The sequence below is a fragment of the Aplysia californica genome, unplaced genomic scaffold, assembly GCF_000002075.1.
Source record: "Aplysia californica isolate F4 #8 unplaced genomic scaffold, AplCal3.0 scaffold00435, whole genome shotgun sequence".
NCBI lineage: Eukaryota > Metazoa > Mollusca > Gastropoda > Aplysiida > Aplysiidae > Aplysia > Aplysia californica.
This window is the reverse complement of record NW_004797705.1, coordinates 15149-27469: the sequence shown is the minus strand read 5'-3', so window position 1 is coordinate 27469 and position 12321 is coordinate 15149. Positions and strand designations below refer to the sequence as shown.

At 44.0% G+C, this 12321-nt stretch overlaps 1 protein-coding gene across 1 annotated transcript in view; it reads left to right on the top strand.

Moving 5' to 3' along the window:
• The window catches only part of LOC101861972 (IQ calmodulin-binding motif-containing protein 1), a gene marked incomplete in the record, with an annotated part of 19657 nt that extends 9065 nt beyond the window's left edge, over positions 1-10592 (top strand). The window contains 8 exon segments of the mRNA XM_013086097.2: positions 514-588; positions 1717-1825; positions 3376-3485; positions 3770-3912; positions 5963-6111; positions 7061-7192; positions 8397-8553; positions 9513-10592. Of these exon segments, the coding sequence (XP_012941551.1) occupies positions 514-588; positions 1717-1825; positions 3376-3485; positions 3770-3912; positions 5963-6111; positions 7061-7192; positions 8397-8553; positions 9513-9733 (1096 nt within the window).
• Positions 10593-12321: the final 1729 nt, after the last annotated feature.

Sequence of the window (12321 nt, the reverse complement as noted above, 5' to 3'; positions counted from 1 at the left end):
TTCTTCTTTCTCCCCCTCCCCCATCCCACTCCCCAACTCTCCCACTCACCCACTGCTCCCACCGCATTCCCTCACTCCCCCACTCATCCACTCCCCCATCCCACTCACCCCACCCCATCCCCTCACTCCCCCACTCACCCTCATCCTCTTCTTCACTCTCACCACCAGCGGTGCGTGTCGGTGCCTCCTACGTTTCTGCGACCATCACAAGTCTCTGGTGGAACTTTAACGTCTTCGCTACCTCACCTACCTCTTCACTCTCCCACTCACCCAATCACCCACTCCCCCACTCACCCATTTCATCTCTCTCCCCCTGTGACCACCAGCAGTGCTTGTCGATGCCTCCTACGTTTCTGTGACCATCACAAGTCTCTGGTGGAACTTTTGTGTCTGCGCTACCTCACCTACCTCTTCACTCTCCTACTCACCCAATCACCCACTCCCCCACACACCATTCCCTCACTCCCCCGCTCCCCCACTCACCCTCACTCTCTTCTTGGTTCTGACCACCAGCGGTGCGTGTCGGTGCCTCCTACGTTTCTGCGACCATCACAAGTCTCTGGTGGAACTGTTGTGTCTACGCTACAGGTGAGTCTGTCTGTCTGTGTGTATCATGTACGTCTGTTCGTCTGTCTGTCTGTATCATGTCTGTCAGTCTCTCTGTGTGTATGTATGTCTGTCAGTCTGTCTGTCTGTTTGTCTGTATGTATGTATGTATGTATGTCTGTATGTATGTCTGACTGTGTTTTTTTTGGTCTGTCTGTCTGTCTGTTGGTCTGTCTGTCTGTCTGTCTGCTGGTCTGCCTGTCTGTCTGTCTGTCTATCATTAGGCTGTATTTTGGGTCAGAGTTTTTGTATAAAGTACATATAGGTACCGTTCTGTTGTTGGTCAGGGTTTTTGTACGTATAGGTTCCGCTGTATTGCTTTGTTGTGGGTCTGGGTCTGTGTATTAAGTACATAGATTGAATAGTACCATTGTGTTGTGGCCTGAGTCTGTGGTCTACTGTGTAGGTCATCTAGGACATGTCCTCTTATACATACATACCTGCCAGCCAGCTCCTGTGGTCTAATGGTTCCGTACAGTATTTCTGTATGTGTTGTTGTTTGTTCAATACAATATTTCCCTCTGTATGTGTTGTTGTTTGTTCAATACAATATTTCCCTCTGTATGTGTTGTTGTTTGTTCAATACAATATTTCCCTCTGTATGTGTTGTTGTTTGTTCAATACAATATTTCCCTCTGTATGTGTTGTTGTTTGTTCAATACAATATTTCCTTCTGTATGTGTTGTTGTTTGTTCAATACAATATTTCCTTCTGTATGTGTTGTTTGTTTGTTCAATACAATATTTCCTTCTGTATGTGTTGTTGTTTGTTCAATACAGTATTTCCTTCTGTATGTGTTGTTGTTTGTTCCATTCAATGTTTCCCTCCATATTATTTATGTGTTGTTGTTTGTTCAATACAATATTTCCTTCTGTATGTGTTGTTGTTTGTTAAATACGGTATTTCCTTCTGTATGTGTTGTTGTTTGTTCCATACGTAGGTCCTACTTCTTTACTTTCCCTCTGTTGTTTCTGTCTTTTCTTCTTTTTCTCCCAGCACTAAATGACCATTATTGTGTGGATGTGCTTCCCTTTACTGAAACAAACAAACAAACAAACAAACAAACAAACCATACAAGAATTCCCTCCGTGTGTGTTGTTTGTTCTCCAGGGGGTTACGTCCCCTGCTCCGTCGCTGGGAGGGTCGTGGCTTTGACCGGGACCTACGTCACATGGCCGTCCTTCTGGAGTCGGGCTCGGCGATCAAGGCAAAGGCTCAGGTAAGTGATGGGTTTTACGTAGAGATAGTGATGGGTTTTACGTAGAGATAATGATGCGTTTTACATACTGGTAGTGAAGGATTTTATGTAGAGATAATGATGCGTTTTACATACTGGTAGTGAAGGATTTTATGTAGAGATAATGATGCGTTTTACATACTGGTAGTGAAGGATTTCACGTAGAGATAATGATGGGTTTTACATACAGGTAGTGAAGGATTTCACGTAGAGATAGTGATGGGTTTTACATACAGGTAGTGAAGGATTTCACGTAGAGATAGTGATGGGTTTTACATACAGGTAGTGAAGGATTTCACGTAGAGATAATGATGCGTTTTACATACTGGTAGTGAAGGATTTTATGTAGAGATAATGATGCGTTTTACATACTGGTAGTGAAGGATTTTATGTAGAGATAATGATGGGTTTTACATACAGGTAGTGAAGGATTTCACGTAGAGATAATGATGGGTTTTACATACAGGTAGTGAAGGATTTCACGTAGAGATAGTGATGGGTTTTACATACTGGTAGTGAAGGATTTCACGTAGAGATAGTGATGGGTTTTACATACAGGTAGTGAAGGATTTTATGTAGAGATAGTGATGAGTTTTACGTAGAGATAGTGATGGGTTTTACATACAGGTAGTGAAGGATTTTACGTAGAGATAGTGATGAGTTTTACGTAGAGATAGTGATGGGTTTTACATACAGATAGTGATGGGTTTCACTTACAGGTAGTGAGGGATTTACATACAGGTAGTACAGTAGTGAGGGTTTCTCCCCCCGGGGCAGTGCCACTGACTCTATCGTCTTTAGGCCATTCCCAAAGGGGGAACATTTCTCGTTCAAGCACAGTAGAATTGTAAATGGGCTGATTCATGTCCTGCTCAAAACTGTACCTGATCTACAACAGGGAACTGCTGCTTTTTCTTTCCTAATCCTTACTATTGTCATTTTCCTCTACTTCTTTTGTATGTTTGTCACTCTTGTGACCTGCTATTTCCGGGGTGCCTTGATAGTTGAAGCAGACCTTGTGCTGTTGAAGCTAGAGAGATGAGCAGAGTAAGTCTGATTCCCTGTAAAGGCTTCTCTGTTGACACCCACCCCTTGGCGCTCATATGACCTTATGCAGTTGCGAGCGCCGCGAAACCCTCTACTATTTTTTTAAAAATGAGGATTTTTCATACTGGTAGTGATGGGTTTTACATACAGGTAGTGATGGGTTTTTTGTACTGATAGTGTTGTAGTCGTCATTTATTACAATGTATGTTGACCTGTGTGGTCTATTGTTACCTATTCTGACGTTTAGTGCTCTATTGTGTCCTATTAGAATCTGTTTTAATGTGACCTGTTATAATAATCTATTATAACCTATTGTGATTTATTTAATAATAATTTATTATGACCAATTGTGATTTATTTAATAATAATCTATTATAACCTATTGTGATTTATTTAATAATAATTTATTATGACCTATTGTCATTTATTTTATGATAATCCATTATGACCTATTGTGACTTATAATGACCTATTTCCGGGCACAGCGGCGGGATGAGTGTGCTCGGTACATCCAGGCTGTGTGGAAAGGTTTCCGGACCCGACGGAGACTGGTACAGGCTAACCGAGCTTTTGCCAAGTTCCATAAGTCTTACAGGTGAGTGGTGGCTGTTGCTGTTGGTGGTGGTGGGGGAAGTGGTGGTGGTTTTGTTGTTGGTGGTTGCTGTTGTTGTCAATATCATTAAATTGTTTTCTTATCTTATCAGTCATCCATTCACTCTCCATTCACTCACTCACTCACTCACTCACTCACTCACTCACTCACTCACTCACTCACTCACTCCCTCCTTCCCTCCCTCCCTCCCTCACTCCCTCTCTCCCTCACTCTCTCACTCACTCCCTCCTTCCCTCCCTCACTCACTCCCACCCTCCCTCCCACAGACTCAAGAAGAGCCGGCAGGAACAAGTGAAGCTCCAGACCCAGTACCAGACAGAGCTGCACCACCAGATGAAGCGCCGCCGACAACAGCTCATCAGGCAGTTTGACGAGAAAAGATTACACGCTCTGGAGGTTCTGCCCGCTTGTGAGTCCGTCCACACGTGTGTCGTTGTCAGTGTGTGTGGCTGGTCCACGGCTGCTCTGCTGTGGTTTTCTCTTTCTTTCCTTTCAAATACAGTGGTACTGTGGTTTTTCTCCCTCTTTGTTGGTGGTTGGCGGGTGCTCTGGTGTGGTTTGCTTCTTCTTTCCTATCAAACATCTATCGTCCTTATCTCCCCTTCTTCTTTTTTATGTTTGTTACTCTCTTGTAACACCTCTAAACTTCTGGCGCTCATATGACCTTACGCAGTTGCGAGCGCTGTAAAACCCTCTACTAAAACTTAACTCTCCTTCTTTCCTATCAAGTACAGTAGTGCTGTGGTTTGCTCCTTCTTTCCTATCAAATACAGTAGTCTCCACCTAAGATCCCCGTGCTTGGGAGCAAGGAAAACGCGGGATCTTGGGCGAATGGGACCTTAGCCAGCGCTCCTAGGGGAGAATCCCGGTGACTTCTGGTCAGGCCCACAATCGCTGAGATAGTCTCCACTTACTTTTAACCCTTCCAGCCCCATGCGCGTATATTTTCAGCAGTGCTTGTACCTCCCACCGTCCCAAGAGCGTATATTCTCAGTTTCGGGGGGGGGGAGGGGGGGGGGTACTGAATGTGCGACCTAATTAAACTTTAATTTTCATAATATTTGTTCACTTACCTTTAAACATTGTTATATATGTTATTATTTAGACCTCATTACAAAGATACTACATCACTTTTTTTTAAATGCATGCCTCTTTTTCTGAAATGCTGCTCTATTGGCTGGGACTGGGGTTAGGGAGTGCACAAAAATGGCTGGGGCTGGAAGGGTTAAATGAACTCGCGTGACCCTTGGGTGGGTCTATGACTTATGACGAGCAGAGTGGTCAACCTTGATGATGACCAATCACAGTGGCATGAGGCGTGCAATTTGCACATATCCCATCGTAAGTCTCAACATATATGCCAGTCCCATTGCTCCTCTTCTTTAACCATCCAAAATTTACAGCTTTCCATCTCTGACCGAGTTTTCCCAGCTTTTTGTCGTAACGCGCCATTGTGTTGTGTGACTGCAGCAATTTAAGCTCGGTCAGGAAAACAAAGGATGGAAGATTTCAGTTTGATATGATACCGTCTAGATGCGGATTTGTTGTAAGCCCTACCCACCCAGCTTGTGATGTAAGTACAGGTGGAAAGCTCAGATGCGAGTGAGATGCTTGGGGAAAACGAATGCGTCGGCGAGTTCACATGTGGGTAGTTGGCGGGTGCTCTGGTGTGGATTGCTCCTTCTTTCCTATCAAACATCTATCGTCTTTATCTCCCGTCCTACTTTTTCGTGTTTGTTACTCCCTTGTAACACCTCTAGTCTTCGGCACTTATATGACCATAATTGTACTGCAAGTGCCATAAAACGCTTATGTGAAGAAAAAAAGTGAGTTCACGCCTCGTAGTGATCCCGTCTGGGGCAAACATTGCATTGTTTAATCGAGATTGACAATGGAGCTGTGGTAGCTTTCAGGAGGGTGAATGATTTGTGATGATACGAACGGTGCAATGATTTCAATATTTTTCGATGTTTGGTTGATCACTTGCGCCACCCGCGTTTTTGATCTATAAATTGTGGTCTAAAATGCAGGATCTTAGTCAAATTTAACCATTTAGAGCAAAAATCTTAGGAGTGACTTTTGTTTAAGAAAAATTCTGCAGGATCTTATGTAAACTGGGATCGTAAGCGATGGGATGTTATTCTTAGGCAAAGACTACTGTATCTGTCGTCCTTATCTCTCTTATCACACACTCTCACACACACGCACGTGCACACACTCACACAGACTCACACTCACACACATACTCTCTCACAGACTCTCACACACACACAGACTCACACACAGCCAGTATAGAAGACACCCCTCCCACACACATACACACTCACTCACTCACACACTCATACACACTATGTCCATTCCCCAGCCGGCATAGAAGACACACACACACACATACACACACACACATACACACTCACACACTCACACACACACTCACACACACTGTGTCCGTTCCCCAGCCGGTATAGAGGAGTACCTGAGGAAAGAAAAGTCAGTGGCGGCCTTGAGGATACAGACGCTTTGGAGAGGTCACAGAGAGAGGTCAAGGGTCAGTGAGAGACAAAAGGTCAAACGGCAGGTCAAGGCCGCCATTATCATACAGAGAGGGGTAAGTGGATGTTGGTGTTTGTGTGTGTGTGTTTGTGTGTGAGTGAGTGTGTGTTTGTGTGTGTGTGAGAGACTGTGTGTGTGACTGCGTTTGACACTGTGTGTGTCTATGTGTGTATATATGTGTGTTTAGCTATTTGTGTCTATGTGTGTGTATGTGGCTGTGTGTATTTGTGGCTTTGTGTGTATTTGTAGGTCTGTCTCTGTGTGTGTTTCTATGTGTATGTATGTATATGGCTGTGTGTGTATGTGTGTATTTGTGTCTGTGTGTGTCTGTGACTTTGAGAGGAGGGGGCAGGATGGGGTGGGGGGGTTGAAGGAGGTAGCTTGTTGTTGCTGGAGTTGTTGTTGTTGTTATTGTTGTTTTTGTTGTGGTGGTAGTGTTGTTGCTGTTGTTGTTGCTACTGTTTTTTTGTTGTTGTGGTGGTGGTGGTGGTGGTTGCGGTGGCAGTGTTGTTGTTGCTACATGTGTTGCTTGTGTATGTCTACAGGTGTATCGTTGGTTGACTATTATTGTTGTTGCTGTTGTTGTTGTTGCTGTTGTTATTGTTGTTGTTGCTACATTTGTTGTTTGTGTGCATCTACAAGTATGTCATTGGTTGACTATTGTTGTTGTTGCTGTTGTTGTTGCTGTATTTTATTTGTTGACTGTGTTTGTGTACAGGTGTATCATTGACTGTTGTTGTTGTTGCTGTTGTTGCTACATTTGTTGTTTGTGTGCATCTACAAGTATGTCGTTGGTTGACTATTGTTGTTACTGTTGTTGTTGTTGCTGTTGTTTTTGTTGCTGTTGTTGTTGCTGTATTTTATTTGTTGACTGTGTTTATGTACAGGTGCATCATTGACTGTTGTTGTTGCTGTATTTTATTTGATGACTGTGTTTATGTACAGGTGTATCATTGACTGTTGTTGTTGTTGTGGCTACATTTGTTGTTTGTGTTTGTGTACAGGTTCGTCGTTGGTTGGAGCGTGTGGAGCAGGCACGACAGGAGTTTCCACGACACTTCAAGCCAGACGGACTCACTGAGGAACGAAAGATAGAGCTGTCTGGACGAATAAAACAGTGGAGGGAGCAGAACCCGGTACACACTCACACACGCACACACACACACACACTCACACACACACACACGCTCACAAATACACACACACATTGTATTGACATTGATAAAAGTAGAAGTGATGATTCTAAAACTTAGTTTAGTTATAGTAAGAGTTTTAGGGAGTGTAGTCCCATGTTGTTTAAAAAGATGTGTGTGTGTGTATGTCCCTTTTTGTGTCAAAAGACGCGTGTGTGTGTTTGTGTGTGTGTAGTCCCGTGTTGTATCAAAAGACGTGTGTTTTGGTTGGTGGGTGTTCTGGTGTGGTTTGCTCCTTCTTTCCTGTCAAACATCTCTCGTCTTTATCTCCCCTCCTTCTTTTTTGTGTTTGTTACTCTCTTGTAAACCCCCGGGGGTGGTGCTACTGACTGAATTGTCTTTAGGCCATTCCCAAAGGGGGGATATTAATATGTTCTTATGCACAGTAGAATTCTAAATTGTAAATGGGCTTATTCATCAATGTCATGCTCATAACTGTGCCTGAACTGCAACAGGGAACTGCTGCTTTTTCTTTCCTAATCCTTACTATCAAAATTTTTCCTCTACTTCTTTTTCATGTTTGTCACACTCTTGTGACCCGCTTTTTCCAGAGTGCCTTCATAGTCGAAGCAGACTTTGTGCTGTTAAGCTAGAGAGGTGAGCAGAGTAAGTCTGATTCCCCGTTTGGACTTCTCTGTTGACATCCACCCCTTGGCAGTCATATGACCTTATGCAGTTGCGAGCGCTGTAAAACCTTACTAAAAAAGACAACTGGCGTCGATGGCCTGGTGGTTATGCTACCGGACTCGTAATCATGAGGTTGCGGGGTCGGGGGTTAGAGCCGCGGGCCCGACGTTGTGTCCTTGGGAAAGGCACTTTACACGAATTTTCCTCAATTCATTCAGGTGGAAATGGGTACCCGGCCATAGACAGAGAAAGATCTTGTCAGTATGTTAGTGTTTTAGCGCCCATTTAATGGCTGCTTGCACTGTATTCTTCCCAGGAAGATGAGTTTGTTTCAGAATGCTCTCATGTCTGCTGGGGTAATAGTATAGATTGTGAAGCGCATAGAGCTTGCTGTTGAGCGGGGATTTGCACTATACAAATGCTATCTATTATTATTTTTTTTATTATAAAACTAAACGAAAGACATATGTGTGTGTCCGTCCCATGACGTCTAATGTCACGGTTTGCTCCCCCCCCCCAGAGCCGCATGGAGACCCCCGAGGAAGTGGCCGAGCGCCACCAGAGGGCGCAGGAGATGCTGGCCCGTCACTATGGCAACGTGCGACGCTACAGGAAGCTGGAGTACCAGTGTCACAATCTGTTGGCTCGGCTGGACACAGACACGGAGCTTGTCTCTTGTAAGTGGATGCATGCACAGACACACAGACAGACATACAGACACACATAGACAGACATACAGACAGACAGACACGGGGCTCGTCTCTTGTGAGTGGTTGCATGCACAGACACACAGACAGACATACAGACACATAGACAGACAGACAGACACGGAGCTCGTTTCTTGTGAGTGGATGCATGCACAGACACACAGACACACATACAGACACACATAGACAGACAGACAGACAGACAGACACGGGGCTCGTTTCTTGTGAGTGGACGCATGCACGGACAGACACACAGACATACACACACAGAGACGCACACAGAGATACACACATTGACACAGACACAGACACGGAGCTAGTCTCTTGTGAGTGGATGCATGCACAGACAGACAGACTGACTCACAGACACACAGACTGACTCACAGACACACAGACAGACAGACAGACAGACCGACAAACACACAGACAGACACACCCATACATACTCACACACATAGACATATAGACGTACTTCTTGGTCGTTTGTTCACTCCTTTTTCAATTGTTTGTTTGTTTCTTTGTTCCTTCATTTTTAAACTGTTTGTTCCTTTGTTTGTTTATTACTCATGTGATTTTTGTTTGTTCGTTTGCTTGTTTTTTCACTCTTGTGATACTTGTTTATATGTTTGTTCGTTTGCTTGTTTTTTCACTCATATAATGGATCTGATACCTGTTTGTTTGTTTGTTTGCTTGTTAATCTACTCATGTGACGCGCATTTGTTTGTTTGTTTGTTTGTTAATTCACTCATGTGGCACTTGTTAGTTTGTTTGTTAGTTCACTTATATTATATCATTTGTTAGTTTGTTTATTATTTGTTTAATTGTTTGTTCACTCTTAATTTGTTTGTTTGCCTATTTGCTTAGTCATATGTCTCTGGTTTGTTTAATCACTCATATGTCGCTTTCTGTCGGTCTGTCTGTCCCGCCAGTGGCCCCTAGCCTGGGTGACATCACGGCCGCTGACGTAGACATGTACTCGAGCCGATCGTTGCCCGTGGCAACCGCAGCCAAACAGCAACACAAGCTGATGATGAGGAGACTGCAGCAGCCCTGGTGGAAGACACTAGGCTGGGAGGAGGAGGAGGAGGTGGATGAGGACGAGAGAGAGAGGGTGGTAGCAGAGGTGTTGTTGGAGACTATGGGAGTGTGAGGGGAGGGAGGGAGAGAGAGGTTATGAGTGTGGAACAAAATGACCATAGTTATTCTGTGTGTGTGTGTGTGTGTATGTGTGTGTCACTCTGCGTGGTCATGTCGCTTGTGAAAGGGTTGAGTGTGTTATATTTTGTTTGGGCATGTGTGGGTGTGTATGTGTGTGTGTGTGTTTGAGTGTGTGTGTGTGTGTTTGAGTGTGTGTGTGTGTGTGTGTATGTGTGTGTTACTGTACCTGGCCATGTCGCTTGTAAAAGGGTTGAATGTGTATACATACATGTTGTATTTGGGCATGTGTGTGTGTGTGTATCTGTGTGTGATATGTAAATATGCCAATATGTGATATTTGTGAATAATTTATATTTATATATATAGTTAGTAATGATTGTGTCATCTTTGTAGGTAAAATCACTGATTTTGGGTGTGTACTTTGCCCAAAGTGAGTGCGGTAGTAGGCCTATGTGTAGCGGATAGACACAGACAGACTATGGTGTCAGAGGACACAGATTATGATGTCAGAAGACACAGACCGACTATGGTGTCAGAGGACACAGACAATGATGTCAGATGTCAGAAGACACAGACAGACTATGATGTCAGATGACACAGACAGACTGTGGTGTCAGAGGACACAGACAGGCTATGGTGTCAGAGGACAAAGACAGACTGTGGTGTCAGAGGACACAGACAGACTATGATGTCAGAAGACACAGACAGACTATGATGTCAGAAGACACAGACAGACTATGATATCAGAAGACACAACACAGACAGACTATGATGTCAGATGACACAGACAGACGGACTATGATGTCAAAAGACACAGACACAGACAGACTATGATGTCAGAAGACACAGACAGACTATGATGTCAGAAGACACAGACAGACTATGATGTCAGAAGACACAGACAGACTATGATGTCAGAAGACACAGACAGACTATGATGTCAGATGTCAGAAGACACAGACAGACTATGATGTCAAAAGGCACAGACAGACTATGATGTCAGAAGACACAGACAGACTATGATGTCAGATATCAGAAGACACAGACAGACTATGATGTCAGATGTCAGAAGACACAGACTGACAATGATGTCAGAAGACACAGACAGACTGTGATGTACATCTCCTGGTATGGTTTGTGGACTTTGAGATCCTGTGATTTGCTTCCCATTGTGCACCATATGTGGTGGTGTTTTGGGGTGTTTTCAAACAGGGCTACGCTCGCCGCAAATAAAGACAGATTATATACGGCCTTTTCATTTGTGTTCTTTATCAACCTGGATATTAACATGATCTTATTCGCAGTAGAATTGTAAATTGGCTGATTTATCAATGTCATGCTCATACTGTGCCGAACAGCATAAGGGGAACTGCTGCTTTTTCTTTCCTTATCCTTACTATCGTCATTTTTCCTCTTTTCTTTTATATGTTTGTCGCTGTCTTGTGGACTGCTATTTCCGGGGTGCCTTGACGGTTGAAGTTGAAGCTGACTTTGTGCTGTTGAGGCTAGGGAGGTGAGCAGAGAAAGCCTGATTCCGCGTTTGGACTTCTCTGTTGACGTTCACCCTTTGGCGCTCTCAGGACCTTATGCAGTTGCAAGCGCCGTAAAACTGTACCGAAACAAAACAAACTAACTGCCCATTTGATCCCTTTTTTAGTTATTTATTTTATTTTTTAATACATGTATGAAATTGAAGACATGATGCAGACCTTGGGGGTCTAAGTTGTTTTGTTTGTTTTTTTTGTTTTGTTTTTTGGGGGGGTTTCTTAGACTAAGTACTATGTAGACTGAAATTATGCCCAGTGTGCGGGGGAGGGGTATGGGACAAACTTGTTTCTTTTAACTTGTGCACTGTCTGAACAGAAACAAGTAATCAAGTATATTATTTGCTACGTCTCTCTTTCTCTGTCTCTGCCTCACTCTCTGTCTGTCTGTCTCTCCTCCTGTCTCTCTCTCTCTCTCTTTCTCTCTCTCTTTCTCTCTCTCTTTCTCTGTCCTGCTCTCTCTCTGTGTGTCTCCCTCTCCCTCCCTTTCGCTCTCTCTTTCTTACTCTCTCTCTCTCTCTGTCTCTATCTATCTTTTTCTCACTCTCTCTCCATCTCTCTCTGTCTCTCACTCTCCTGCTCTCTCTCTCTCCCTCTAACTCTATCTGTCTCTCTGTCTTTCTCCATCTGTCTCTCCCTCCCTCCTGCTCTCTCTCACTCTCTCTGTCTGTCTCTCTCTCTCTCCATCTCTCTCTCTTTCTCTCTCTCTCCCTCATTCTCTCTCTCTCTCTCTCTCTCTCTCTCTCTCTCTCTGTCTCTCTCTCTGTCTACAGGTGTGTGTGTGAGGGGGGGGGGGCATAGTTTCTCTATGACTCTGAATGAGTGAGCAGGTCAAACTATGACTCTGAATGAGTGAGTAAAGCATGTGGCAGCTGCCGTGACGACCGTGCATGACGTGAGTGAGCGGCCATTAGATTAGAATAATTATAATGTGCAGCCTGTTCTCCGGACATGTGCGTGTGAGTGAGCGCTGAAACAGTGAGTGTGAGTGAGAGAAACGGCTACACTATTTCTCTCTCTCACTCTCTCTCTCTCT